This window comes from Archocentrus centrarchus, chromosome 19 (genome assembly GCF_007364275.1).
Source record: "Archocentrus centrarchus isolate MPI-CPG fArcCen1 chromosome 19, fArcCen1, whole genome shotgun sequence".
NCBI classification, from domain to species: domain Eukaryota; kingdom Metazoa; phylum Chordata; class Actinopteri; order Cichliformes; family Cichlidae; genus Archocentrus; species Archocentrus centrarchus.
The window spans coordinates 5487516-5515272 of record NC_044364.1 but is presented as its reverse complement, the minus strand read 5'-3'; the positions used below and the strand labels follow the sequence as shown (position 1 = coordinate 5515272).

Genomic DNA, 27757 nt, shown 5'->3' with positions numbered 1-27757 from the left:
TGGGCTACTTCCCCCTAGCTATAAGTCAGCAGATACTCAGCTGATGGAGTCTGATGATTCCCACTTGACCAAAGTTTGTGGGTAGTCTAAAAAAAAATACACTTTTTATATGTATACATGATGGAGTAGGATACATATTTGATAGAAAGCTGGCAGTAAAATCACTGCGTCATTTCTTATTGCTTCAAAACGTGCATACAAACCAACTTTGGAGAGAGACATGAAGCCGAAGCATGAAGCAGTGTGGGAGCTCCCGTCTTAGCTCTCTAATGGCTTCGTTGGTATTTGAACCTCAGCCCGCCCCTTTCCTCATCCTCCGCGCTGCCCCGCTCTGCGCACCAGGCGCACCAGCGGGACAGTCCGGTTGCACCAGAGGCTCGCTCAGACCACTCCAACCTACAGCGGACTGCCTACCGAGAAGTAATTAAACTGGAGTCAACCGATCATCTTTTCTTCGCTTTTCAGTTTCCCGAGGTGAGTCTGTATTCTCTTTGGATATTGAGCCACTGCATAATATCCTTAAGAAATTAAGATTAAGTCAGTAAGAGGTCCTCAGTGATAGGTTACTGGGAACACGATATGACTTATATTTTAGATAAACAGTAAGTGCATTGACTTTGTAGTGACATTTTCATATTATAGCCAATATGTAATAGGAAGATCTAATATTCCTGTGATAAATGCATCACATTCTCATGAGTGATTTTAAATTTGTCTCTGTCTTGATCCATTACCTGCACGAGAGGACATAAATCAAAACAACTTATTAATTGCCTGCTGACATTATTGCGGTTGTTTTAATGTGATTAATTATCAGCGCCTTTAAAAAAAAAAAACTCAATGTTTAATTAACTTAAAAATTAACTTAAAAAAAAGTCTCCCTGTGATGAGAGAAGGAAAGTAAATCCAGGTTTAGTTTCAGCTAAGGCAGGTCATTTAGGACTTGTAAAAATACTGACTAAAGCCCAGCTGTAATCGTGTGTGGTGTTAATGGTTACACTGTACAGTATAGGGTCTTTTCTTGTGTGTCTGACATGAAACTCAATCTTCTCAGCAGCATATTTATATCCAGCAGCAGCGGTATATCATTTCACCACTGCAGCCGTGGTCAAAATAAAATCTGGCATATGCTTTGATTTTTATCACGCTACTTTGTAATTACAGCAGTTACACAACGTAACCTATCAATTTTCGTACATGTCAGCGGCATTACCAAGATGTGTCCTGATTCAGTGGATCTTGACTTGGTGAAGCTGGTGCCGTTTGAAGTGTTAAATGTGGAGAGTAACAGGGAGCGCAGCATTGGACTCATTACCAGTCGGGGGTTAGTGGCTCTCTGGCCCTACACCCTGCAGGCGAGCACCGAGAAAGCCCACCCTGTTAAATAACACAAGCAGACTCACACAAACACGTACGCAGTGATAAAAGAGATCGCTGGCCTGCAGTAAGCAAACGTGCACCGAGGCGGTCAATAATCATCCAGCCGCGTCACTGATGATAACTTAAAATCCAATAAACCGCATGCTGTTATGGATCCAGCCTTCCTTTCTGTGGACCTGTTTGACCTTTTCATGTTTAACTGGCTCTGTAATTCCCTCAGTTAATCTCCCCAGGGTGGGCGTACAGTATATTCTCCTTTGATATCGCCATTCTGGTGTGCTGTTCACAGCAGCAGATGGTTAACACATGCATGTGATGTGTTTTCTGTACATCCCCCTCACATGATTTACACTAATGGCACAGTTCTTGAAAACATACTTGATTAAGTAAACATGCACATACATCCCTCATTGTTTTCATCTGTCCATTTTTTTTAACCTGAGTCCTACATTCCTTTGAGGGAACTTCTGTGACCTTTAGGTGTCATTGAGGCAGCTAACCAGCAAAGGGGTGAGGTACCAAGGTGTGACTCCAGTTGCCAGTTGCTGCATTTGTTTTCTCTCCACACAGCTCCCTGGATTTATTTATTTACTTTTTTTTTGAGGGGGGGGCAAGATCTACACTATCATTGTTTGACATCACCAAATGGTCCCATCTGACAACAGGGTCCATCCCACTAGTTAAAGTCCACACTGAAACAACCTATCCATAATAGCTGACTAGTCACTGCTGCCTGCTGTTGATGGAAAGATTAACCATTTGCATCCTAAAACATCTGAGATTCCACCCTCATCGTTTAAAATTGTGTTAGCATCAATCGTCAAAGATACATTTACAAGTTAATTTTAGCATTTGTCTTGTCGCTTTTTTGTATAAGATCTGCTTGACTTACAAGAGCCTTACTTTTAGCAGTAACGAGTACTAATCACCTTACAATACCTTACAATTACAATATTACTGGGCGGTATTGTCTAGCAGAAAAGTGAGTCACTCCTGACAGAGATATGTTTAGACAGCTGAGTCTTACTTCATAACATTGTATTTTAGGCCCTAGTCACACAGAATTTGTATTTCCCAACTGTTTGTAGTCACTGGGTGAGGATGTTGCACCAAAAAAAAAAATCTCCTTGATTGCTTTGGGTGCTAGCACATTACCATGGTTAACCATAGTGATTGCTATCTAGTTGCCAACTGGTCTCAATGCCCATGTTACTAAGACCTTTACTAATCATAGTATTAAACTCTGACCACAACTATCTGACTTGATATTGGGATTATCAGCGAACCAGGAATTCACTGCACCTATGGTGTCACAGCTTTGCTAATCTAACATAGCCTGAACAACTGAACTGGAAACATGCATATTTAAGCTAATGTCTAAAAGCTTTGCTAAAGAAATTAATCTTATTAATATCCCAGATTTAATTTTGCTATAGGTTACATTATATCTGTGTAGATGTGTTTTTATTAGTGAATCAACTTGTGCAGTTAGCCTAACTATTAAGCTAGCTATAAAACTGTCTGTAGCCAGCTAAAAATGAGGATTTTTGGAGTAAATCTGCCTTTAGTGCTGCAAATATGTATCTATGTGTTGTGAAAGAACAGAAAACTTGGCAAAGGGAGCAGGAGCAAGAAACAGGTTTAGGCTAGCAAACAGTCCAAAAGGAAAAAGCCACCAGCTAGCAATAAAGTTGAGACTAACTAATTTCTGCATTACAATGTTTCTTACTGACTTGTATACCGTACAGTGATTATTACTCAAATGCAGTTTTTAGCACTACATGGGTATGTATGCTTTTATGCTCATGTAAGTGAGTAAAAAATCGATCTTAACTTTAAATATTCCAGATATAGTAAATATTAAATGATGAATGAGTGCGTGTGCATGAGTATTAAAGGAACAAGTTTGTGTATGAGTATGAAGGAGATAAAAGCAGAAGCAGCAAAGAAGGCAAATTAGGTCTGCCGGTTCGAGCAGATATAGGAAGCAGAGAGGCTCGGACAGTATGGATATTTATTGAAGCATGAAAATGTTTTTTTTGACTGAGGAGGAAGTGTAGCAGTGTTTTACTTGGATTCAAACTGAGTATGGTTGGTGAAAATAGGACGGTAATTGAAAGCCAAAGACTGACCCTGAAAAATGTGGCCTTATCTTGTATGTTTGTTCACCTGGTTAGCGGGGTTAGCCAGTGGAGGACGAGAAGAGAGGGAGCGAGGAGGGAGGGGGAAACCCGTGATAAAACACAAAGTCTACCGCTGATTTTACTCAAGACAAACTGTAGCAGAGTAAACATTTGGAGTTGCAGTCATGAAAAGAAGTATGTGTGTGTGCATGTGTGTGTGTGGCCTGACAGCTGTTTTATTTAAGCTTTTACATCCTTCATAAGTCAGTCAAGACATTCAAGGAGAAGGAAAAGAAAGAAAGAGAGCTATTAGAGGTAGAGAAAGCAAATATGGGAACAAAGGAAAAAGGCAGAATGAGGAAATAAACATAGTTTAAAAAGAAAGACAAATTAAAGGAAATAAATGAGAAAAAAAAGGAGATTAGGATGTAAGCATGGTTTGAATCAGAGCAGAGGTTGAAGGGAAGGATGTTTGATGGTGGTAAGGATTCCACCGACTGATGCTCTGCTCAGGAATCTGTTCATGCACACACAACAACCAACACACACGGATCCTATTAGGCTGTGGTTACTCCGGTTTATATCCAGCAAAGCCACCTCAGGAAAATACCGTACACAGTGACATGGAAATATTGTACTGAGTCTCTAACATAAGAATGCAAGAGAATCCCTCGAATGGGAACTTGGCAACTGAAAACTGAATATAAAATCTGGATTAGGTACGAATTTCTAGCCCCATGACACTCGTTTTCATCACTGGGCCTGCAACATAAATTCATATTCACATCAGCGCTTCACAGCTCTCACACACAGGATCACTGAAGTCACTGAGATTCACAGTCTGGGAACAGCTAATGTTTTGTGTTAACTCTATCCACAATAGAGGGATCTCTCCCACAAGTGGAATCCAGCCATCTTTAATAAACCTGTGCTTTCAACTACTTTGACAAGTCACAGTGTCTGCTGTGAAATGAGTCTATCCATAAAACTCATGTTGAAAGAGTGATTATATTAATAAGGTTGTGGATCAATCTATGACTGTTTTTCCCCTCATGTCACAGCCTGTATTCCTCCCTTTCTCCTTCCTCATAAACTTCCATCAGCGTGCCCTCATCCTCTCACATCTTGTTCCCTTTGCTTTCTCTCCTCAGCTGACCTTTTCTCTTCCTTTCATTCCTCCTACCACCTATTCCTTTCATCCTCATTTCTGCCTGTATTTGCCATCCTCTCCCTTCACTCCTCCTTCTTACCCTACTTTGCTTTAAACTCGCTCTTTTCTTCCCTCCAACTCATTTTGCATTTTATTTAAATTCTTGCAGAAATCAGGACCAGCGGCTCCAAGTTGAAGCAGCCAGGATTTGCCCAGACAGAGGTGCCATACCAAGGATAATAGAGGAGATGAAGGATTAGGGGATAATCCAGGGTATGTCCAAGTCCCTGCTGTCAAGAGGTCCTCTGTTTTTCTGATATCTAAGACGAATGCACAAAGGCTGCTCCCTGGATTATAGTGTTAAACGTAATACCATTTAATGTATTTTTCATCCTTGTTTTAAATTCAGGCCATTTTATGTAATTCAGTGGAGTGCGCAGAAACCAGCCAGTGCACGAGTGAGTTTCTCAGGGAGGGAAGAAGGCGAGTGGATAGGATGTTGAGCTTTGCCCGGAGGTTTCAAATACATAAGATGAGTCAGAGGGACAGACCCCCTCTGAGCTGTGGTCAAAGGTCTTTTAACAGGATTACAGGCAGAAACAAAAGACCAGAGCTTTCTGTAAGTACACAGCCAGAGTAATTAATGCCTTCATGTGTGCAGCATTCCTGTAATGCTGCAGGTTATCAATTAAGCTGGGGTTTTCTTTCTAACCTAAGATGAACATTTCCCCTTCTGGGACTTTATTTTCCCCTTATTTACTTCAACGCAGTTCATGGGAACATGCACCAGATTCCAGATCACACCTCAGTATATTGGTCCTCGGCATCCCTTTGCAAGCCTCGATATGGCTTTGCTCAGTGCTGGTATGTGGCATATTTCCTCCCCCTCTGCTCCCAGATGCCCCTCTTAAAACGGCAGCCAGGGGAAGTGGAGCGTAGGGCCTGGGACTGCGGTCAGCATCAAATTAGAAGGGCTGCCTTGGACCTGATGCAATTCCCCATCTCATGAACCGGTCATTAATGAAGCCAGACAGGGCCGTGCACGCGTGAGAGGCCCACTGATACTTAGCTGCTGCATCTGGAAAGTGGAAAGAACCAGAAGTCCATGTCAGGGTTGCCTCATGCTATTAAAATATTTTTAAATTTGATACAAATTACTCTGCTGGCAGCGAACACATAACAAAAGGCCAAGACAGACCTACAGAGGTGTGGAGCTCCAAGGCCGAAAAAAGGCAGTAAAAGGTTGTAAGTTATGTGACATCATTAAAATGGAGCACAAAAAGAAGAAAAAGCATATTCTTAAAAAAAAAAAAAAAAACAACTGGAAAAAATACAGATGTTGCTAGCAGCTAGTGCTCTGCCTCATTCCCACTTTTTGGAGTTTGAGAGTTAACAAAGACGAAAGTGACTTTACCTCTGTAACGTCTTCTACAGCATCATGGACTGCGGGCTCTAGCTTGTGGATAATGCAGTGATTGACGGCTTAGTAATAATATTAATCTGATTAATATTACCTGCATAAAGATTAGCTTTGGTTAGGTAGCTTAAGCAGATTAAAAGGCTGGTGCTTTTGTCACCTCATCGATTTGCAGATGTTGAAAAGAAGCAGACAATGAAGGCATGAAAAAGCAACAATATTTAAAAGCTTCTTTTGTCTGCTGCCTTACCTTCAATGGGATCCCAACATAGAAGAGCCCACATATCATCACCTTGTTAAAATAATGGACTAAGTCATTTTTTTTTTTTTTTTTTTTTTACAAAAGTTTTATTTTTGCCTAAATCATCTAGTTTTCAATTTTCCTGAAAAACCCGAAAGAAATGATTCAGGTCATTATTTTAACACAACCTTCCCAGGAATTTGTGTCTCAGTAGCTCAGGCAGATGTGTTAACCACTACACTGTGGAGCGTTTGGAAAAGAAAAATATAAAAGGAGGAAACTAATAAATCCTTAAAATTGGACTAACACCAGAACACAGAGGAAGGAAAACTGAACAGCTGAGGGTAAAAGGTAAGGTAAAAAAGAGTATCATAAATAACATTACTGACATATTTCTATTTTACATTTCTTCCTACTATACGTTTTAAAGTATGTCGACTGTTTGGGAGCTCTGACATTAGAGCCAAATAGCAACAATAATTTTCTTATCAGGATATTTTCTTTATCTCTTCCTAACTCCCTGAGAAAATTTAGCTTGTTTATAAACAAATGTGAGCTTGCTGAATGACGCCTGCAGCTCCTACTTTGAAAGCTTTTTTTTTCCCAGAGAAATGTAAAATGAACTCCGTGTAACCTGCCCGCTAGACAAAGCGGGACAAAATGGAAGCAGGAATTCCCTGAAAGTACACCCATTTCAAGGATAAGAAGCAGACTTGGGTTTGCTGCACAGAGGAGTAACTGTGGTCTAAATTTAGATGGTTCCAGACCAGCGGACACTCGGAACGCGGAATCCTAAAAACCTGCGGAAAGAAAAAGACGTGTAGTATCCAGAAACAGAAAGCACCAGGCTCTCTACCGAATCTCAACTTAGACATTATAGATCGCAAGTGTGATCCATTTCTGTCAATCTACCTCAAAAACAAGCGCGTCCCTGTCTGCATTTTAAAGATAGATGTTTTTTCCCTGTTTTTACTTTCAGTAGATGGCTCCATGGTGCGACCGCAGAACCGTTTGCAGCTGGATTTGGACCTATTTCTGAGCTGATGTCGACAAAGCCAAAGCCCAAAGCAAGCCATTCCACCTGACCACACTCCAACTGGATCGGCTGCCTCCAGGAACACAACTGCATAGTGTTCTCCTCAATTTGTGCCTGTTTAATTCAGCCAGCTATGCATGTCAACAAGCTACAAAGACTGGGACAGAACTTGGCCTGTACATGATAAACAGACATGATATTCCAGTGAACTATTTGGCGCTGCAGGCCTGGAGTTTAATGTTTCAGCCTCAAAAACTACACAGCTTCAGATCTTGGAATAACCTTTGAGAGCTATTTTCCAGGTCCATACTGTGGACTCATGAACTGTCAGTGATTTTGTGAAAAAGAAGAGAGAAGTTGAGATTTATTATTCAGTTATCCTTTCGGTGGGATTAAAGGAAATTCCAGAAATTGATTTGAGTTGATTTTCAAGAAAAGCCGAGCCGTTCTCCATTTCTGACCATGAATCTCCAGGAAAAGCTGTCAGGCCTAAAGGGTCTGGTCTCACACTCCCACAGCAAGCGCCGCTTTAAAGGAGACCTAACAGTGGACATGATCAGCCCTCCTCTGGGGGACTTTCGCCACACCATGCATGTGGGCCGTGGTGGCGACGTATTTGGGGACACGTCCTTCCTCAGCAATCACGGCGGGACCACCAACGGGAACAACGGGGAAACCGATTCTGTGTCCACTCCAGACAACAAGATCGGAGCATTCTTCTCAAGGACGCTCCGTCAAATCAGGAGGGGCTCTGACAACCGACCCAGAGAGGCATCCAAGGATCTCTCGCCACCGCCTCCTGTCGTTTCCCCCATCATCAAGAATGCCATCTCCCTGCCCAGGCTGGATGTAGATATGCCTAATGGAAGTCCTACCATCAAGGTGCTTTTCCCCAGTTCTCAAAACACACCTGAGGAGAAGAAAAGCTCTTATGGTGAGTGGAAGATACTGGTTTTTTGGATTGAATGATTGTTCACAGCATAATTTGGTTCACTTTTATCACTCTTATTAGTTCTTATTAGCCTGCACCACACATCAGAATGGAAAACCAGAATTTAGCAGGTAAAGAGATGAGTATTTCCCTCTGGATTTGGTAGAGACAAAAAATACTTGGTAAATAGTAGGGTTACATTCAGTAGGTGATCAAAAACACAAAAGCACTACATGAATGCTGATCTTCTCCAAATGGGAATCAGTATTCTGCAGTATCCTGGCTAGTAGTGTCATGTTTCATAGGACTACACACACAAGTCTGCTTCTGTAGCCTCTGCACTGATTTCCCATAATCACTCACTCTGTGTAGCCAAAGAGCTGCCAACATGGGACCATAAATTCCACATCCATGTGCTGGGTGCATATAAGCTAAAGTTGCACAAGTTCTTCCTGGTTTGCTGTGTGAAACTAACTCAATTAATAATGGACTAAAAAAACTTCCCAAGTCTAAAATAACTTCCCAACACAATGTCACGTCATTTCTTTTTGCCCAGTCCTTCAGGGATTAAGCAAATCCTCAAACCGCCCCTAAATGTAAGGATAAACGTTTTCCTTTATATTAAATGGCACAAACTAAACCAAACGAGTTAACCAGCGTTAACTAGAAACTACAGGAAAGTGTCAATCACCTGTGCAGTGCAGTAAAACTCATCCATTATCTACCCAGTAATCTAGAGACAGATTTGCCCCAGATGTCCTTATGAATCACCTTGGCTTGTAATCAGCAGCGTTCACTCTGATAATACCCAGAGGTCCAGACTGAGCTGGCAGCGAGCTGTCTGGGAGGCTGTTTGAATGACCCCTGTTAACACCACACTCATGGCTCATGCAGTCTGGCCCACTGTGTGTGTGTGTGTGTGTGTGTGTGTGTGTGTGTGTGTGTGTGTGTGTGTGTGTGTGTGTGTGTGTGTGTGTGTGTGTGTCTGTCTGAAGGGTTTGGTGAATTTAAATACAGCCCACAGGAAAGTCCTTTTTTTGACCTTTGTAAGTTTCCACTTTATCATTAACTTCTTTGTCTAACGATTCAGTGACTTCGTGGCGTTCAAGTTTAAATAAACTGTTTTACATTTTTGGAATTTTTTTGTCTGAAAATGATAAAGACCAGATAAATCTATAAACAGCAACAGCACTTCATAACAAATGACGAGATTCACAGCTGGTCGGCTGATTTGGTAACTTTGGACAGAGTCAAGGTGGCAGTTTGCCATTGTTTACAGTCTTTGTGCTAAGCTAGACTAACCATCACCTGGTTGCAGCTTCATATTTAGCATCTTAGTATCTTATTATAAGTGAAAATAATCGGTTTCTCCAAATTTCAAACAGTTCCTTTAAATGATCTGAAGGGATCAGAGTGTGTTTGAGTTACTGACTTCTTTAATCCTTCAAATACGATCAGATCTCCAGTAAGGGAAAGGGAATAGTTTTTTAATGTGTGGTGTTTTTTATCTGTAAGACCAAATCCTCCTTAACTAGTTTAATTCTTTCTCGCTCTCTGGTTAAAATGTGTCAATCTGTGATCCAGTTTTCTTTGGTTGGAATGAAAACTCCAGACTTTTGGCCCAGTGCAGCTGGCACCGAGAAGTGCTGTAATTTACCCATTTGGGTCATGCAGGCAGCAGTTTGTGAGAGCGTGACTTCTTCAGTGATCTGGCAGCATCGGGCCGATGATTCACTGTTCACAGAGCCGGACAAGTCAGCACTTTTGATGCTGGAGTTTTTGCTGGGCTGTGATCATCAAATAATATGAATGCACACTGCCCCCTGATGGAACTGTGTGTAAAATCATGCCACTGCGGCACAATCCGGCTTTAATATTTAATTTATGGATTTCATGTGTGTCTTCCTCAGGTCTGGAGTCCGGTTTTGTCACCTTGCCTCGTCTCTCACGCTCTGAGCGTCAGCAGCCATCCATCTCCGTCCCCATCTCCTGCTCCTCCAACATTCACCGCGGCTCTCTGACCGACCCCTCTGATATCATCTTATCCACCTGTTCCACCTCTGTTGGGACTTCCGACCCCAGCCGCACTACCGCCTTCTCCGACTCTCTTCCTTCCCTCACCTCCCTGGATACCTTCACCTTTGACCTCGGACCCTCCCTCATGAGCGAGGTTTTCAGCCTGATCGACGGCCACCCGGAGGAGCACAGTCACGCTTGGGAGGGAGAGGAGATAGGGTCAGCATGTGGGCTGACCACTGACGGGTCAGAGATGGACTCGGCTACCATCTCATATGTGGATTCCTTGCTGAGGGAAGACTGTGGGGGCAGAAAGAGCCCACATGGGGCCCAATGGGAAGAGGAGGATGGGAGCGCAATGGAGGTGAATGGGATTGGCCTTTCTGTAAAAGTTCCTGATGTAGTGATGGGGTCTCCTGACCGGGGGATGATGGGGATGAGGATGGAGAGCAAACGGTTCCAGAGTGCTACAGACGTGCTTGCGCGCCACTATGGTGCCGGCCTCTTGAAGGGACAGAGCAGGATGGCGACGGGAGATCCAGAGTTCATGAGCCAGCCAAAGAAGAAAATGTCCTACAGTTATATGGATGATGAGGACGAAATCAAAGTCTGAGCTCAGAAAATCAAACATGTTGGAGGAAATTGTTTAAAAAAAAAAAATGTGATGTATAATTCCTCTGTAAATCCAATCAAACCAATCATCTAACATCATCGCATGGTTGACAAAGGCTGGCTCTGTTGACAGGATGAGCTCGGAAACCCTTCACACCTAGTACTGATTTCCTTCTATGCAAGCGTACTCCAAGGATTTAAAGTTTTGATACAAACCTGCTGCTGAATGTACCTAAAAGGAGTGAAAGACTTGATGCTACATGTTTCCTTCTCTGCACGAGAAAATAACTGAAGCAAGGAGGGTATGGAAAGTGCGGATGTACCAGCGAATGTAGTTACAATCAAAGGAAAAGCCCGGCATTACTCAGTGTGGAAGTCGCAAACCCTGAAGTTCACTTTATCCATTTTTTTTTTTTTATATACTTCCTCATATACGAAGGGAAAAGGCTCTCAGTGCGAGACCAGATTACTAATGAGAACACAGAAAGGAATTCTGGGAGGGTTGGAAAAATATATTTGGTCTTAATACAAACTTTTGGCATCACCACAATCTCTTTCTACTCAGGAATATACCAGCAGGGGAGAAAAAGGGAAGAAAATTATTAAATGAGAGATCCCAGAATTCACAGTATAAAGCCTCATCTATTACACTACATGGACCAATGTAATACTACATGTAATACTGGTATTTGCTAGACGCAGCTAAAGCCTTAATTATATATTGTGCATTGTATGCTGCAGACCTTCTATATAGACACTCTGTGCACCTTTTTTTGATTATGAAGTCCGACCCCTATATCGCTTTTTTATAGAAGAAACGTCATGCATATGTTATTTTATAAAGCTGCACACGAAGATATCAACAGACCTCCTATAAATATGTACGTACAGTATGAGCACCTGCAGTAAGTACACAGTGCGATTCACATCCATGTGCTGCAGTCAGTACCAGTGATATACCATGAAAATATAAAGTGACAATAAAGATGTTTTTAATGAGGTGTGCATTCATTTTCAATTGGGTTTAAAGGAATATTCCAGCCAAACTCCTCAAACAGAAACCCAAAAGACCGCTGTAAAAAGTTTGAGCAAAGAGAGCAAAGCCATCATCAGATTCTGGGTAGGGTATCATTTAATAAGTGAAATGCCAAAACCAGTGTCACCCTTAAAATAAGTTTTCCCACGTTGAAGTGGCTTACACAAGTACAGTTGTTTTGTACATTAATGGAAAATTCCACCCTAAAACACAGGAAATGTATTTTTTCTATGCGGATTCATTTATTGCAGGTCTGTTTTTTTTTTTTTCTCTGACCATGAAACCATGAAAAACAACGGACATCAGAATAAATAAAAGATGCTTGTTGTGAAAAAAAAAAAGATTAAAGCTGCTATACTTAAAATCCACATACCAAACAGCACACACTGACAACATAAGCGTACCCAGGATGTTTCTTTAGACAAAATACAAAAGTGTTTCAGCTGCAAGCAGCTCAGCAATAGAAGTTTGCATGTTTTTCTCACTGTGCTATAGAAGGAACCTCTTTCGCCTGTGATGGTGGAGGACGAGGTGGAGGGCAGTTTGGAGCTCTGAGTCCAGGTTTTTTCACAGGAGGCTTTTTCTCGCTGGCCTGCGACGCTCTGGGTGCAGGTGTCGGATGGGGCCTGGTGTCTGCAACCGTCGCAGGTGTGGCTGGGGGGGAAGTGGACTGCGCCTTGGGAGGTGGCGGGGGCTTTGGTTTGGAGTACTGAACCGTGACCTGCTCGTTTGGTTGGTTAGATTTGCCTGGGGTGAAAGTTCTCCTTGCTGTAAGAAAGATAGTGAACAAATGACAGCACCGAGGGCAAGAAGTTATGAAGTTCTGAAACTGAAACTCACTAATGTTAAAACACTGAAGTACAACTGCAGCTCTGCATAACTCTCGAATCAAGAAATAATCACAGACTGTAAATAAAAGATGGACGTAGTCACCTTTATGTCACACATTTTTGAATTTTGAATTAACCCTTTAACTCCGAATGCATCGGCAGTGGCACAACATACTTAAAAAGTGCAGCCATTCGTGGACTTCCGGCAACAAATACCACAATACCCCTATATGGCTGTGAATTGCAATTTCTGGACTTTCAGGAACCATTTGAATTTTTCCGATAGGACAAACGGTTGCAGAATTACGGTAAAAAGACGGCTAAACTATACGCTACTTCTTAACCAGCTCTTCGCGGCTAGTAAGTGCAGGAAACCGGCGCTTCAGCAGCAATTGCCTGAAGTTAAAGGCTTAAGTAATGCTTGAAACTAGCAATTGAAACCACAAAGTCATCAGGAAAGCGTTTACTGAGGGTACACACTGAGTGAGCAGTGTGGTCGTTTTCTCATTCCATACAGACTGAATCCTTTTTGAGGTGTCTCCCCCTGCTTGCTTTTTGAAAGATTGCAGGTTTATGGCACTACTTTGCCTTCATTTTTGGACCCAGAGGCTATGTCCAACTTTTACCTACAGTCTATGGAAGCAGCATCTTCTTTGAAATAAATGCAAAAGTCAGATTCAACAGAAATTAAAAGTGTCCCTCAAAGTTAACTCACTCACTTCTTCACTATATGTATTTGGATTACATCATGTTAACATGTGTGTCATGTGTGGTCAGTGTCAGTGCTTTCATACACAGCAACAACGTCTAGGTTTAGTTAGTACAGATATGTAATTTCCTATTCTAATATTATTACGTTTATAGATTATTATTAGTGTTTAAAGTTAAAGAAAGAAAATGTTTCGTAGCTTGACGATCATATCAGGATGTGAAGACTTATAAGGAAAAAGGTGTCATTCAGTGAGCCAGGCACCAAAGTGTTAGAGATGACGCATGAACCTACAGACTGATATTTTGGTCAGCGGTGTGAGACTTCCTGTTTCCTGTGTACATCCTGGTTGCTAAAACAAGAGTGATAGATTTACTTTTTATTGTAAGCTTGAATCACCACAGCCAGTGTGCTGAACTTTGCACAATAGAAAAGAAACAAGAGAGATGGTGAGAGATGGCCTCAGTCCAAAAACAACTCTTTCTGAAAGGATATTTATAACATAGGAAAATTACCCTGACGGTGTCATTATTATGTCTTGAGGTAGGGTACTGAGACCCTGATCTTTAAAGTTTGAAAGATGGTGCATTATGGGAATCTAAGTGTCAGGTCTCATGAGTATGTCTAAATAACTAAAGCGCAATGCTGAAGTTCTGGAGACGCAGTCCCAGCTCGACCTGTTTGACTGAGCCCTTGACTTACGTTTAAAAGGTGATGCAATCTTCACAAATGCTCTGGGAGAATCTGGTGGTGCTTCCAAAATTGGCTCGAGCTGGTTCTGATCTGAGATCTGCCTCTGGGTGGGACTCTGTGTCTGGCCTGGGTTTGGTGTAGATCCCGGTGGCCTAGGAACTGGTGTTGGGTTCTGGTTTGCTGTCGAGCTGCAAGCAGCTGTAGAGTTAGAGGGCAGAAAGGGGCCGGGATCGGTCAAGGATGAGGTGCTGGGTGCCGTGTTTTGATGTGTTGGTGCTGCTGTCTCTGCTTCGGGACCGGCCCACGTGGAGGTGCTGCTGCGGCTGCTCACGGAGCCGGATTTCACCAGGAAGGAGATGCCACTGTCCTGAGAGGCCGTGCTGAAGCGTGATGGACATTAAACCATTTTCACTTGTCAGCTTTTGTCACCACTGAACATTTAACATGACATCAACCCACTGATGATTATGGCACTTATTATGTGGTACCTGTTTGTCTTGGAAAGAGGGAAGTGATATGCGGAACTGGAGGAGGCTGTGGAGGAAGCGGAGGAAGCAGTTCTGCTCAGTTTCCCCTTCTCCGAGACAACGGGAGAAGGCAGAGACACATCCATCTCGGGTAGTTCTGGGATCTCGAATGATACAGCTGACCAAAACAAATAAATAGAGAGTTTATATGTGCCTCATCACATGCTATTCAATCAGGGAAAAAGAGATAACACTTTGAGTCATATTTCTGCAGTTTTAGCCATTCATTGGGTTCAGCTGATGTAAACATTCATCACCGTTCACAAAGTAAGTTCTTAGTTCACCTTTGACCTGCTGTTTTAAAGTTTCCTGCACAAAGGGTGCACTAACTTTCAGAGTGGGTGCAGCAGAGCCACAGGTTTTATTCATTTACATTTTTTTCCGCTACAGTATAATATAATTTCACTGCATTTGGCAAAACAAAGCACGTTTTGCAAGATTATTATAGTTATTACAAATGGAAAAAAAAAAACATGTCAAATAATGTCACACTAAAACCACCCACGGATGGTCAGCGATTAGCAGCAAAGTCGGTTAGAGCAAGTGAAAAATGGAAGATCTGTTTTATTCACACATCTGGCTGTCTTACCAGATGTGGATTATCAACTGGGCAATTCACATATGTGTCTCAGGGCCCAGTTCCTCGTTAGCCAAAACATTAGGGAGGTTTTGCACATATTCTTATACATGTTTATGTAACTAAAAAGTAAATTTTGATACTTATTGAATATGCAAGGTAAACAGGCCTTCAGGCCACAGAGGGGCTCAATCCATCCCTGTAGTTTGAAATCTGCCTGATATTCTGACCTTGTTTTTGCAATGCTGATGAGTTATTGGAAACAATTACAATGAACAAAAGAAAAAAAGAGTTATACTTAAAAAAAAAACATTAAAAGTCTATCTTACCTTCAGGGAAGAGATCAGAGCTGTACTGAATAAGAGGCTCAATGACCGTCACCACCTGGACTGAGGAAGCTGCTGCCATGTCGAAGAGAGCAGTTTCACTAAAGAGGCAAAAAGATACAGAGGACTCATGTGCAGAAGAAATATTATTAAAAGAGTAAGAGCAGGCAGGACGAGGAATACGATGAAACACAAGGTGACATCACATACCCCTCAGCTCGTGGCCAGAGCAGATTTGGTCCCAGGACGATGGCAATGTTACTCGGTGTCATCTTGTTTAAAGCCTGCTGCTCAGACAACAGAGATGAGAACTGGATCAGGTACCTGGTAGGCAAAAAAAAGAAGAAAAACACAATGTAAAAGAAGGAAGCAGACACAGAAAGAAGACTGCATATGAAAAATCTGTGCTACACAGGATGAAAGCGTCCACTGGATCTGTTGATGATATGAGGTAAAAAAAAAAAAAAAGGGAGAGAAGTTAAAATGTGATTATTTGCAAGGTTTGATTTTTTAATTTGTGAGGCTGTGCTTTAAAATAATGGTGCTGTGAGTGAAAAGTTACACAATGATATGTTCCTAACTAGAAATCTGGGCTGAAAAATGAAGCTAGAAGTGCTAAAAAAAAATGCAGTTATCTGAGTGGCCACTTGAGGCCGTCTCCAAAACGAGTCAGTGTCCAGAGACTCACATGTTACAAAGTCCAAATTTAGAGCAGAAACAAAGATTTTTATTAGACTAATTTATCGGTGGACCAGTATTATCGACCAATAAGAGCTATTTGCTCATTTATGGGTATCAACACTAATAAATGAACACTGGAAAAGTAAAGAAGAGCCAGGAGGAACAGCCTTAAACCGTTATGGATGTTAACATTGCACCTTACCTGTTGGCAGCATATGAGCAGAGGACACAAAATGAGTAAATAAATAACTACACATAAATATTAGGGAAAACTGTTTACGTCTCATGTGTCTAACATAAATAAAATTTGCTGATATATTAGAATAAATCAAAAAATATCTGTGTCAGTTTTAAAAATCACCAAATATTGGTAAGCCTCTATTTTTTTATTCCCTGGACCAAAAACAGTTTTGGGCTCTTCAATCTTTGACCTCTTGATCTTGGCCAGTTTGATGGACAGCTGGATGGATATACAAGTCAGTGTAGCTGCTAACTGTGGCGTTGGTGCTTTTGGATCACATTTTTTTTAAGGAATTACAGAACTAATATTATGGTGTGCTGTGCAGTCAGTTGTTTTAATGTCCCATTCAAGCATAAAAGACAAGTAAAGCCAACGTGCAAGTGCCTTAAACATGCATTCTTTTTCATGGCCACCAGGGGGCGAGTCCTGTTGTTGCCAAAAAAAAAAAAAAAAATGGCCTTTTAAGAGTCTACAACTTTCTGATTTGGCCACTCAGGAAACACTTTTCTGCTCAGTCACCCATATTGGCTCATGTTGAATTAAAATATAAACTCCATTTTGTAAAGTGGATCGATCTTTGTTTCAGAAAGCAGGATTATCCAGCGCATGCTTACTGGCTAATGAGTTGCGACTGAAGTTGTTAGCCAATGAGCGTGTGATGCCATACTCAGACTCCTCTCTCATCACATCCGGTTTCAAAACAGGCTCATCTTGAGGCTTCACAAATCAGTGGGTGTATTGTATTATTGTAGGGTCTTTACCCACAATACAAAGCGCCTTGATGCGACAGTTTGTTGTGATTTGGCGCTATGTAAATAAAATTGAATTGAATTGAATTGAATTGAATTGAATTGAACTGAATTGAATTGAATTGAACCACGGTAGCTTTAACACTGTCTAAGGTGGATGGATGGATGGATGCACCTTGGGTCATTCCATCTCAAATCAGGACATTTTTAGAACATTTTCTGCTCGACCATCTCCAATCTGCATAAAGTTTGAACATATATAATGAGTGCTGTGAAATTTTAGCTTCATATATCAATTTTTTTTTTTAAATATGGACCATCAACTCACTTTAATTCCTTTTTTTTTTTTTTTTTTAACACTCTGGCACTATTTGAACATGAATAACTCAAAACTATTAAAGATGAAAGCCTGAAATTTTCAGTAGTCTTTTTCACCATTAAAAAAAAAAATCAAGATCTGTAATTTGGGACAGATATTGGAGAGTTAAAATTAAAAAAAAAAAAAAAAAAGCTATTAATTACTGTCCAAATATGATAATTTTTGGCTCCAAATAATGAAAAGGCATCAAACTATAATCCACACACCAGTCAGTGACATCACTGTGGCAATGCTCATCTTTTATGTATTGTCTAAACACACCCAAACTGTATGTATGCGCATGTATGCAAATCTGTAAAACCACAACGTGACATTTGATCGCGTGGCTTTGCAGAAAAAAAGGGATACACAAAGACTGCAGACCTGAGGTTGTTGTAGTTTTCAGGTGGCAGCTTCTTCAGTAGTATCTTGAACTGCTCCAGCTTCTCTGGCAGCTCTTTTTCCCTGTGAGGAGAGAGGTCGGACGTTAGAAGCACTTCCACGGTAAAAAAAGAGAAATGTAGAAACAAGTAAAGATTTTGTACAGACCCTGCTGCTTTAAACCAGTCATTGTAGAGGTCAAAGGTCATTAGAGGTTCGGGAAGTTCTCGAAGATAACACTTCAATGCTCCTGTCAACAGATTCAGAAGTAAGTCCTAGCTCATTTTTGCACTGTTAGATAAACAATAATATCGATTAGCCCGTAATATTGCACCTTCTTGCTGTTTTCTCTAAATAACGCATCAGTGAATGCTGTTATACTGCACTGCACTACTGTAAAAATGTTCTAGTGCGGTGAAATGGTGTTTTTTTAACTTCACGGGAAGCTGAGACAGGAGTAAACAGAAGAGGAACCGAGTTGTTAAAATGAGCTGTGAAAGTCGGGGCGGCTGGCCAGATGAGGAAGAGTGCTCATGACAGGAAAAAGAAGTCACCGCGGCCGGCCTTACCTGCCACAGCGTGAGGGTCCATGCTGAACTCGCTGTGGTCCACCGTCCCCTGATCCAGACAGGTCTTCAGCCTCTTCACCACTGAGGCTGCTGCGGCCAAGCGAAACAGACCCTGAGGAAAGTTCACCAAAAGGCGGGAGAAAAAGAGTGATTGAGTGGAAGAAGTCACAAACAACCAGGAGTTAGTTAAAACCAGAGAAACCAGGGCAACCCCCTGCCCCCGAAAAAGAAAGTCTTATTTATTGGTTACACACATTTGCTGCTTGCCCTTTCAGTTTGTCCAACACTTTGCAAAACTGATCGCGTTCCCATCCGTCTCAGCTTTCTGGTTAGTGCGAATAAACAAATATTAACATGCTAACGCACTAAACGTATTTTTAATTTCAGTGGTCAGTTCACATGACTCCAGCTTTACAGAGCTGCTGACACTCCGCATGCTTACTTTGACATTAAATGGGACCTCTTATGTTTCTTTGCAGCTACTTTCTAAGTTTCTGGAGCCTATTACAATAACTTTGCATGGCTCCAGCCACCTTTATCTGACCGAGGTGTGTGCCTGACTCTATGACATCATAATGATCCAATAGTAGAAAAAGATGTCTGAAACTGTGTTTAGAGCACCGTACGTGTGCATTGTACATGTGCAACAACTAACACTATTATAACAATAATATTCTCAGACATAAGTGGGCAATTTAAGACACTTCTGGGACTGCATGTTTCTACTGCGAACAGTGTGGTCTCCCCCCATCACTCCTACCTCCTCTCTCATGCCTGTTCTCAGCAGCATGTGAATACACTCCTGGATCGGTGCAGCGATTTCTCTGCTGCTCTGAGACAGATGTGCGAGCAGAGGCTCCCCATAGACCTTCTGGTTGGAGAAGCTTAGTGATGGTTCTGCAAAGTACGCAAGCAGGCATGAGAACGCATATAGAAACATTACGTCAGTGCAGCAAATCAATGCACAAGCCAGAGGAAACTCCAGTCACCTTTTTGACTGTGATTCTCTTTGAGTTCGTTGATGTTTCTGTCCAGGAACTCGTAAGAGTTTTTGTAGTACTCTGCTTGCAGCTCGAGAAGCTATTTTTGGCCAAAAAAGAAGCAGAAGCAATGGATATAAAAAGAAACGCTGTTTGCCTTGTCAGAATGGGCACATAATTACTGTAACTGTCACTCACACGAATGAAGTAATTTGCGTAGTCATCCTCCTTAGTTGCAAAGTGATACAGGTCTGCAGAGTACTGGTCCTGCAGGGACAAAAAAAGGTCAGAGATCAAGGCTATACCACTGATTCCACACAGGTGGCACCAGGCAGTAAAACACTTACCTTGATGCTCTCCAACTTCCTCCAAGCTTCTTCCATTTCCTCCCTAAGCCCCTCCTGCTTTGCCTGGGGACCAGTGCTAGCCTGACTCCTAACCACACACACACATGCATACAAAAATATGAAAAATTGTGGCGTGTGATATCTTTGGTTAAACTGTAACACATGTAGTCCAGACTGAGGCTGTGTGACTCACCTGATTCTTGCATTGTTCCAGTCCATTGTGAGCTTTGCAAACTGCTTTTTGTTCCTTAGGATTTCTGGTAAATCCTCCTACATGGAAATGCATTTAAAAAAAGAAGCTTTAAGTGCTCATCTAGCTACAGCTTGTTGTGCATTGTGTAGTGTATACTTCTAAATTATACTGTTCTTTTTGCCTATCATTAATCTTCTGCACATTAAACCATTCTTACCTCACTAAGCTTGTTTAGTGGCTCCAGGACCTCCTTTTCCATTTTCATCTCAAAGTCTGCCAACATTCTGGCCAGCATGTTCTCCATGAAACAGCACATCTCCAGCACCTTCCTGTCACACACACATAAGTCACGGTAAATATCTGCCTCAAATCTGATTTACTGTTTTGGAAAGATGTCAGTAGTCATGTTAAAAATGTATTTAAAAGCATTTAGAAGCAAATATTCAGATCCAGCATGTACCTTCAGATCTTTGGATCATTATAAAGAGCAAATTACATGAATGCAACTCATCAGGTTACTCCAAAAGAGCATTAAAATCTAAACAAAACACATGTACAGAGCTCTAATCACAGGTTTTAGACAGCATCCGCTTTCTTTTTTAGTCCAGAACTGAAAATTCAAAAGCCTCCGCATTCAAGTCATGAGGTTTCCACATGACAGCAGTCAGTAAGGTCAAGTAAAGAACAGGGATGGATGGATGGATGGATGGATGGATGGAGGGGTGGGTAACTGCAGAGGATAAAACCTGTCACCTGATTGAGGACTCTGCATCGAAGTCTTTGAAACTTTCTGCCATGCTGACAGACAGAAGCATCAGAGGAAGCTTTTTCTGTTGAGACACGAGCACATGTGACACTTTCAGTAACTAACGGAGCATTTGCAGAAATGCTGTGCGTCTATCAGCGCTGCTACCATTCGTTTTTCGGCCTCCAGCCCTGGTTGACTCTGCATGCAGCCCTGCAGCTTTTTGTGGAGGATCTGGGCCGCCCTCCTGGCTGGTTCCACCCTCTGCTCCACCTTTGCCAGAGACACAAACACACATACAGTGAAGCTTAGAGTGTCTAATGATGACATTTTTAATTGACATCAGACTAAAAAAGAAGTGAGGTATCCTCTAGAGCTAGTGGAGCATCACTGAGGTAACTATTAACAATATGCAGCTAAAGCCATAAAATACATTACACCTTAAATAATATGTTATTCATAATAGTATAAGAATAAAAAAACCCATAAAGATTATTTTCTCACCATGACCAGGTCTTCGTGTAGAAGGTCGGTAGCATCTTGTGACCTGCGCAAATGCGTATTTGCATTTAAACAACATACCTGTGACATCAGCTGTTTTGTTTTATTATCATATTATATGCATATAATTAAGCTAACAAAAATGCTTGACTGTTGATGCTTCCAGCTTCTTACATATGAGAATTTGATGACTTGCTCTTGTTTATTTAATTCTAAATGGATTTAAAGATGAAACCTCAGACTGTGATATTGTGCTGGAACTTTTTATAATTAGTTTCTGATATTGTGTGGTCTAAAATAAATCATTACCTGGCTAATCAAAACATGATCAGCAGATCAAAGAACAGATACTGTTAGTTGTAGCTAAAAAATAAATGAATAAAACAAATTTAAAGGTTCATAAAGGGGCATGAAATTTACATTTTGACTTAAAATTGTGTCATTCTCAATGTTTGAAAAGAACCTGTGCTTAATTGGAATGTTGTTATAGTTGCATATCAGCCGACACAGTAGATGGCTTTTGTTATTTTTATTTATTTGATTGTAATTAACAGGATTGGGATTAGTCAATGCCCGCAGTAGTGGATCTGAGGATGCATCGTTTTCTGTTACTGGTTCGTTAAATACATATTAAGTCAAAGTGGACATGTTTGCAACTTCGTGACTAAGGAGGAATTAAAAAAAATTTTGACTGAAATTGTCATAATTCATGCATGAAAGGGTTAAATCAGACATTACAACCAGGCCTGGATCTGCAGTCTTGTGAAAAGCAAGTTCACCCTTACTGCTTCCACAGGATATATCACATGCAATGTTCAGAGAAACTATTAAAAAAAAAAAAAAAACCCAAGAGCTCCATCTCAGCCTCTACAGATTACAGCGTTCATGAGAGTACGATTAATAAAGACCGAACAAGCTGCTGGGAACGGTTTCCAGGTGAAAGCCTCGTTTCTCCAAAAAGAATGTGGCAGCACGGCAGAGCAGGAGCACAAAGTCCCAGTGTCCTTTGGACAGACGAGACCAAAGTGGAGGTGACTGGCCATAATGCACAGCTCCATGTTTGGCAAAAAACAAACAGCATATCACAATGCCTCATACCAGCTATCAAGCACGGTGGTGGAGGGGGTGGTGATTTAGGCCTGTTTTGCAGTTTTGCAGACCTGGACACCTTGCAGTCACTGCATGAACTCCTCTGTATACCAAAGTATGAAGCCATCTGACCGATAGATAAAATTTGGCTAAAACTGGGTCATGCAGCAGGACAATGATCCCAAACAGAGCAGCAAATCTACGATAGAATGGCTGAAAAAGAAAATGCTGTGACAGGACCTTCAGACCTGAAGTGAGAGAAGAGTGGGCCAAATTTCTTCCACCATGATGTGAGAAACTGATGAAGTCATACAGAAAATGACTACTTCATAGTTACTGCTGCTAAAAGTGGTTCTACAAGCTCCTTTCTCGGTACTGCATCGAGTCTTTTTTCACACGTTTCAGGTCAATTCACTTCATCAGTTTATTCAAAAATGAACTGCAGTTTCAGTCATGATTACACATAAAGTAGTCATTAGTGAGATGGGACTCCAGAGTTATAAATAGGGGCCCAAACATCAAATAATACACATGAAATACAAATATATCTCTCTAAAATATACTAAAATTACTGTATTACAGTTAAATAATTCATGAATCTACCAGTTGTGACCATAACCAAGGACAAAATGTACTGAGTCATAAAACAAATAAGACGTAGAATCTTTTTCTTATACACTTCTATAAAATTAGAGTTGGACAATTTGCACTGCACCCTGGTGGCCATCAGAAAGAATGCAGGTTTATGGCTCTGACTTCTCTTTTCAGACCAAACAGCTGCATCAATCTTTTATTTACAGCCTATGCGTTTAGCAGGTAGGTTATCGTGTTAACCATCTCAGTTTAGTACGCTCCTATGCTAAAATCTGGTAATTAGCCAAACACCTGATTTTTTTTCAGGTGTCTGGTCATTAATGAAGGTGACGAATCAAATTTTGACCTGTAACAGAAGACTATGACTATAAAACACACGAGCTTTCACCAACAATGCATCAAGGAGTCATGATAAGGTCATTTCTGTACTGGGTTGCTTAAAAATGTTGATTTTCCTACTGATTCACATCAAGCATGAACTTTTTCTTTTCTTTTTCTTTTTTTTAGAAATTTAAATCTACTGTGCTGCATTTTGTGCTGGTGAACCAATTTGAAAAGCAAGATTTTTTTTAATGAAAATGTATTTTTCTGTCCTGGTTGAAAGGACTAAACTTTAATGGCAGTTGTTAAATACAGATCAGTGCAGCAGACCTGCAGTTTGCACTTCTTCTGCACAGGAACCTAAAAATATCTAAATGTGGGGGTGGTAAAGAAACGGGACATTTTAGGCCTGACTAATATGCGACACCAAGACAACAATCTAACCATGGGCGTGTAGGGTAATGCTGTGGTTCATTCAGAAACAGGTGGGGAGGAACACCACAAGCTTCTTTGCTTTGACGAGTGGAGGCAGGGGTCTCTACAGAGAGGTACTGAGAAAAGTGACTGCAGCCTTCACACTTGTGTTACGCTGAAAGGAAACCGAGCCCAGTTCACAAACAGTTCAGATATGCTTCAGTACCTCTAACGTATAGTTTTATTTCCTCTAGTGAATCTGACACCTGACAATTCAAAACACAAAAAGAAGAAATCATCAATAATTCCATGTAGGCATTATATGCGTATTTATTTCATCAAAACTCGGAGCTCCAGCACAAACTGAGAAGTGCTGTTTGTGCTAGTTGGAGCCCACGGTGCTCTGCTGCAGATGCACGCTGCATAGGTTTATTATTAAACCAGAATGTGTCAAAGTTAAAGGGAGCACGGCCTGAAACCACACTCCTCCAGCCCTGCTGCATGCAAGTGTGTACCAAGAAAACCAAACAGCGTGTAGGTGCACGAGTTAGTCACCAACTTCTTTGCTAATCCACTGACTCAGTGATAATAAACCACAGGGATGTCTAACACCGTGCAAAACCTACTTTTGAGGTTGTATTTGCAGTGTTGTGCAAAAGGCTTGTGCCACACGTGTCCAGACTTTTGACTGGTACTGTACATGGAGTATGTAAGGCAAAGACAGACGGCTGTAGACACTCACTGTTGTATCTCTCTCCTCTGTAAATAGTGAGAGTGATTTGAACCAAAACTTTTAAATTTGGATTCATCACTCCAGTGACGCCACTGATTTTCAGTCCAGTTCTTGTGTAATGTGGCATACCTCAGCCTTTTCTCCCAGCTTTGTTTCCTTAAGAATGACTTCTTGGCAGCCCTCCTTCTACTGAGACCACTTCTGATGAGGCTTCAGTGAACAGCAGATGAATCAACCGAAGGGCCAGCTGCATCTCTCAGGCCCCGTGTCAGATCATACCTAGATTTTTTCTATTTCTTAAAGACATGATTTTCAGATACTGTGCATCTGCCATAGTTTTTTTTATTTATTTATACTTATTTCGTCTTTTTTTTTTGGGACACCATGCCGAGATATGCCAAGACTTCAGCTAACAGCTCTTTGGCACACCCCACCTTTTGAGAATGTGGACAACATAATTTCCTCAGCTTGACTAGTATATTTTTAAATGATTTAATAAGCCCTCTTTCAGATGTTATGATTAAAATCATGGAAATTTTACATTATTTTAGACGATGTCGCTACCAGGAAATGGCACGAAAAACCCAGGAGCCTTTTTACGCTTGATTATGATTCATAGGTCAGCGTTGAGTAGCTTAACACCCCCCCCCCCCCCCCCCCCCCCCCCCACCCAAAAAAAAAAAAAACATTTCTCTGAAAATGTTTAGGTACACTGGACTGAAAATGAGTGAAAAAGCAGCCAATGTCCAAAGAAAAACAAAGGCTTTTATTTTCTAGTTAACCGTTGCAATATCAGGAAACTTCCTGGTAAATAACCAGTGCCTTCCTAGTGTGTGTGTTTCTAACACTCACCACAACCTGAAGTTCTCTGCTCAGAAGTGCTGAGCTGCTCTGAGCCTGAGCTTTTCATCAAAACCCAAACAGCATGAGTCACTTTCAAGAAGAACCAGCTACTTTGCATACTTCCATGAGAATGAAAGTGAGAACATAAAGCAAACAAATCAGAATATCAAACCAAAATGAAAACACGAGGTTGAGGTGAGGTTTTATGAGAATCTCCCTCAGAGATTGCGCTTGATGCCCATTAAAAGTAAAGCGATCCATCCTATTATTGATGCAGCTGTGGATAACTCTGTGTTGCAGATTCACAGCAGGAGCAGCTTTAAGGTGACGAGTAACATAGGAAGAGAGGAAATGATAAAAGCTAAGCAGAGAAGAGTCACAAAGGTAATTAAACTTACACAGTGCAGTTCACCCACAATCAGCCAGATTTCTTTATCTAATACGGCCATAAGTACTCTCTCTTCTCCCTGCTCCCATCAGGCCGGCGTTACCGCTGCCTGAGGACTAAGACTGAAAGGTTGAAGAAGAGTTTTTACCCACAAGCCATCCGTCTGCTCAACTCTGAGCCTTAAACTGGACTATTATTCCACAACGTAAATTATTATAATATTCTATAATTCCATGTGAAGTGTGTATAGTGTATAGTGTGAATTTCTTGTTTTTATTCTTCTTATTTATATGTGTGTGTATACACACACATATAAATAAGAAGTTACAAAATACATTTCACTGTGCATTGTACTGTGTATAACTGTGCATGTGACAAATAAACACTATCTTATCTTATCTTATGTTACTCAAGAGCCATCTGTCTCTTGAGATGTAATGTTGTTTAAATGCGATATTCAGAACAAAAGTTCAGGCTTACCTTGTCCCAGAGCCGAGCTGCTTCAGGATGCTCAGAGACTGCCGGAGCATGCTGGCAGCAGAGTCCAACCAGCCTTTCTACCTGAGCTTCCCACTTCTGTTCAACCCCACAATGTATCCTGTTTTTTTTGTTTTTATTTTTAAGAAAAAGAACCAAAAAAAAAGTCCACACAGGCTCCAGCTGTGTTACTGCATCAGGAAGAGAAGGCGCAGACCAGTCGCTCTGCCTCAGTTTTGGCTGTTTTCGTGTGTTTGTGTGTTTTGGCCCTCAGTTTTCGTTCTTGTTTCAGGAGCGTGCTCTTGAGACACATCGAACACAAGTCAGCGAATGAGGAAGTTGCACAGATGATATGCAAGCTGCGAAAAGGAAGAGAGATTTTTTTTTTTTTTTTTAACTGTGACACTATGATTTGACAGCCTAAAATGACACCCCAGATAGGACACACATAATCACAGAGACGAATGAGTGGGATCACACTGCGTAGGTACGACGGCTTTTGACTTTTGCTTTCCTCTATTTGAAAGGGCACAGCCACCTTTGCAGACTGACATAAAGCAGCAAGCGTCAAGCTTGTAATGTGCTCGTTGTCTGCTTGTAATTAGAATGATGCTCACCCACTTAAAATATCCATCTGGCTGCTGCGGTTAGTGCGTAGTTCTGTAAACTGCCTGTGCAAAAGACTTAAAAAGGATGTGAAATAACCAAAAGAGGAAACTGGGCCGATGTTTGAAACATTTTTTCCTGTCAGCCTAAATGTTATTCCCATTTCACTGAGCCCATTCTCTACCTCTTTAAGATTTCTTTTATTTATTTTGCTTCAGATATTCAGCTTTTCTGTTACCTAAACCCAACACACAACACTGACTTTCTACAATCTCTTTGTGCTTAGTTTATCAGTTAAAAGTGTGCTCATTCACAGAGCTCACCTTTAATCACTGCTAAAGTTGCATTACTTCTCTGTGTCTCCTTTTAGCTCTGCTTCTGGTCTCCACCGCCATCCTATGATTTGTTTTTGTTTTTTTTTAATTTATGGTCACTGCAAATGATGTAATGATAGTTTCTTTCTCCACTCACAAATGGCTCGGCCTTCCCTGTTTTAGCTCGGAGACAAAGCTCTGAAAAAGCTTCAATCTGTTATTAGAGAAAGACCTTTCAGCCTGTGAAATTTCCCCAAATTTCACCTAAAATAACTTCCAAGGGGTGCTTTTTAAAACCTAACACTGTCTACAGGTTGCAGAATTCTGACAGTTCTCCTTTTGGATTATGGTGAAATGGCACCTAACCTTCGCTTCGCTGCGCAGCAGATTTTCTCTTTCAGGTCGTACCAGCTGTCACCTGCCACATGCTACAGCCTAGTGGCAGCATTAACAAAATACACACAACATACAAGAACTGGCATCTTGTTTTTCAGTAATACAGCATCTCTCTTGACAATTTGTTGAGTCACATTACATTTCTGCAACACTGGGTTTTTTTTGTTTTTTTTAAAGTGGTCTTGAGCAATAGTTCACCAGGCTTTTCACAGGAACGTTGTTTTGTTTGTTAA

At 41.2% G+C, this 27757-nt stretch overlaps 2 protein-coding genes across 3 annotated transcripts; one reads left to right on the top strand and one right to left on the bottom strand.

The window, feature by feature from the left end:
• The first annotated feature begins 319 nt into the window (after positions 1–319).
• Positions 320–11905, top strand: cdc42ep1a (CDC42 effector protein (Rho GTPase binding) 1a). 2 transcript variants are annotated; one of them, XM_030755132.1, is made up of 4 exons: positions 320–474; positions 4823–4926; positions 7294–8281; positions 10189–11905. In XM_030755132.1, exons 3-4 carry the CDS (start codon positions 7810–7812, stop codon positions 10905–10907), a joined length of 1191 nt encoding a protein of 396 aa, XP_030610992.1. In that variant the 5' UTR covers positions 320–474; positions 4823–4926; positions 7294–7809; the 3' UTR covers positions 10908–11905. The 2 variants fall into 2 exon arrangements, with proteins under 2 accessions (XP_030610992.1, XP_030610991.1); XM_030755131.1 differs by having other exon boundaries at positions 7291–8281.
• On the bottom strand, positions 11891–26261 carry sh3bp1 (SH3-domain binding protein 1). Its single transcript, XM_030755129.1, has 18 exons — positions 26212–26261; positions 21353–21395; positions 21017–21121; positions 20857–20933; positions 20321–20432; positions 20104–20180; positions 19911–19998; positions 19762–19830; positions 19573–19663; positions 19344–19480; positions 18584–18695; positions 18183–18264; positions 18018–18098; positions 15815–15928; positions 15608–15705; positions 14663–14819; positions 14184–14554; positions 11891–12710 (listed from the first exon to the last, which is right to left on the bottom strand). Exons 1-18 carry the CDS (start codon positions 26259–26261, stop codon positions 12424–12426), a joined length of 2151 nt encoding a protein of 716 aa, XP_030610989.1. The 3' UTR covers positions 11891–12423.
• Between the last annotated feature and the right edge of the window lie 1496 nt (positions 26262–27757).

Coding starts and splice junctions, on each gene's coding strand:
- cdc42ep1a (XM_030755132.1), top strand. CDS start 7,810: ATGAATCTCCAGGAAAAGCTGTCAGGCCTAAAGGGTCTGGTCTCACAC. Junction 8,282..10,188: donor GGAGAAGAAAAGCTCTTATG/GTGAGTGGAAGA, acceptor TGTCTTCCTCAG/GTCTGGAGTCCGGTTTTGTC.
- sh3bp1 (XM_030755129.1), bottom strand. CDS start 26,261: ATGCTCCGGCAGTCTCTGAGCATCCTGAAGCAGCTCGGCTCTGGGACA. Junction 21,396..26,211: donor CAGCTCGGCTCTGGGACAAG/GTAAGCCTGAAC, acceptor GCATTTGCGCAG/GTCACAAGATGCTACCGACC. Junction 19,481..19,572: donor AGAGAATCACAGTCAAAAAG/GTGACTGGAGTT, acceptor CGTACTTTGCAG/AACCATCACTAAGCTTCTCC.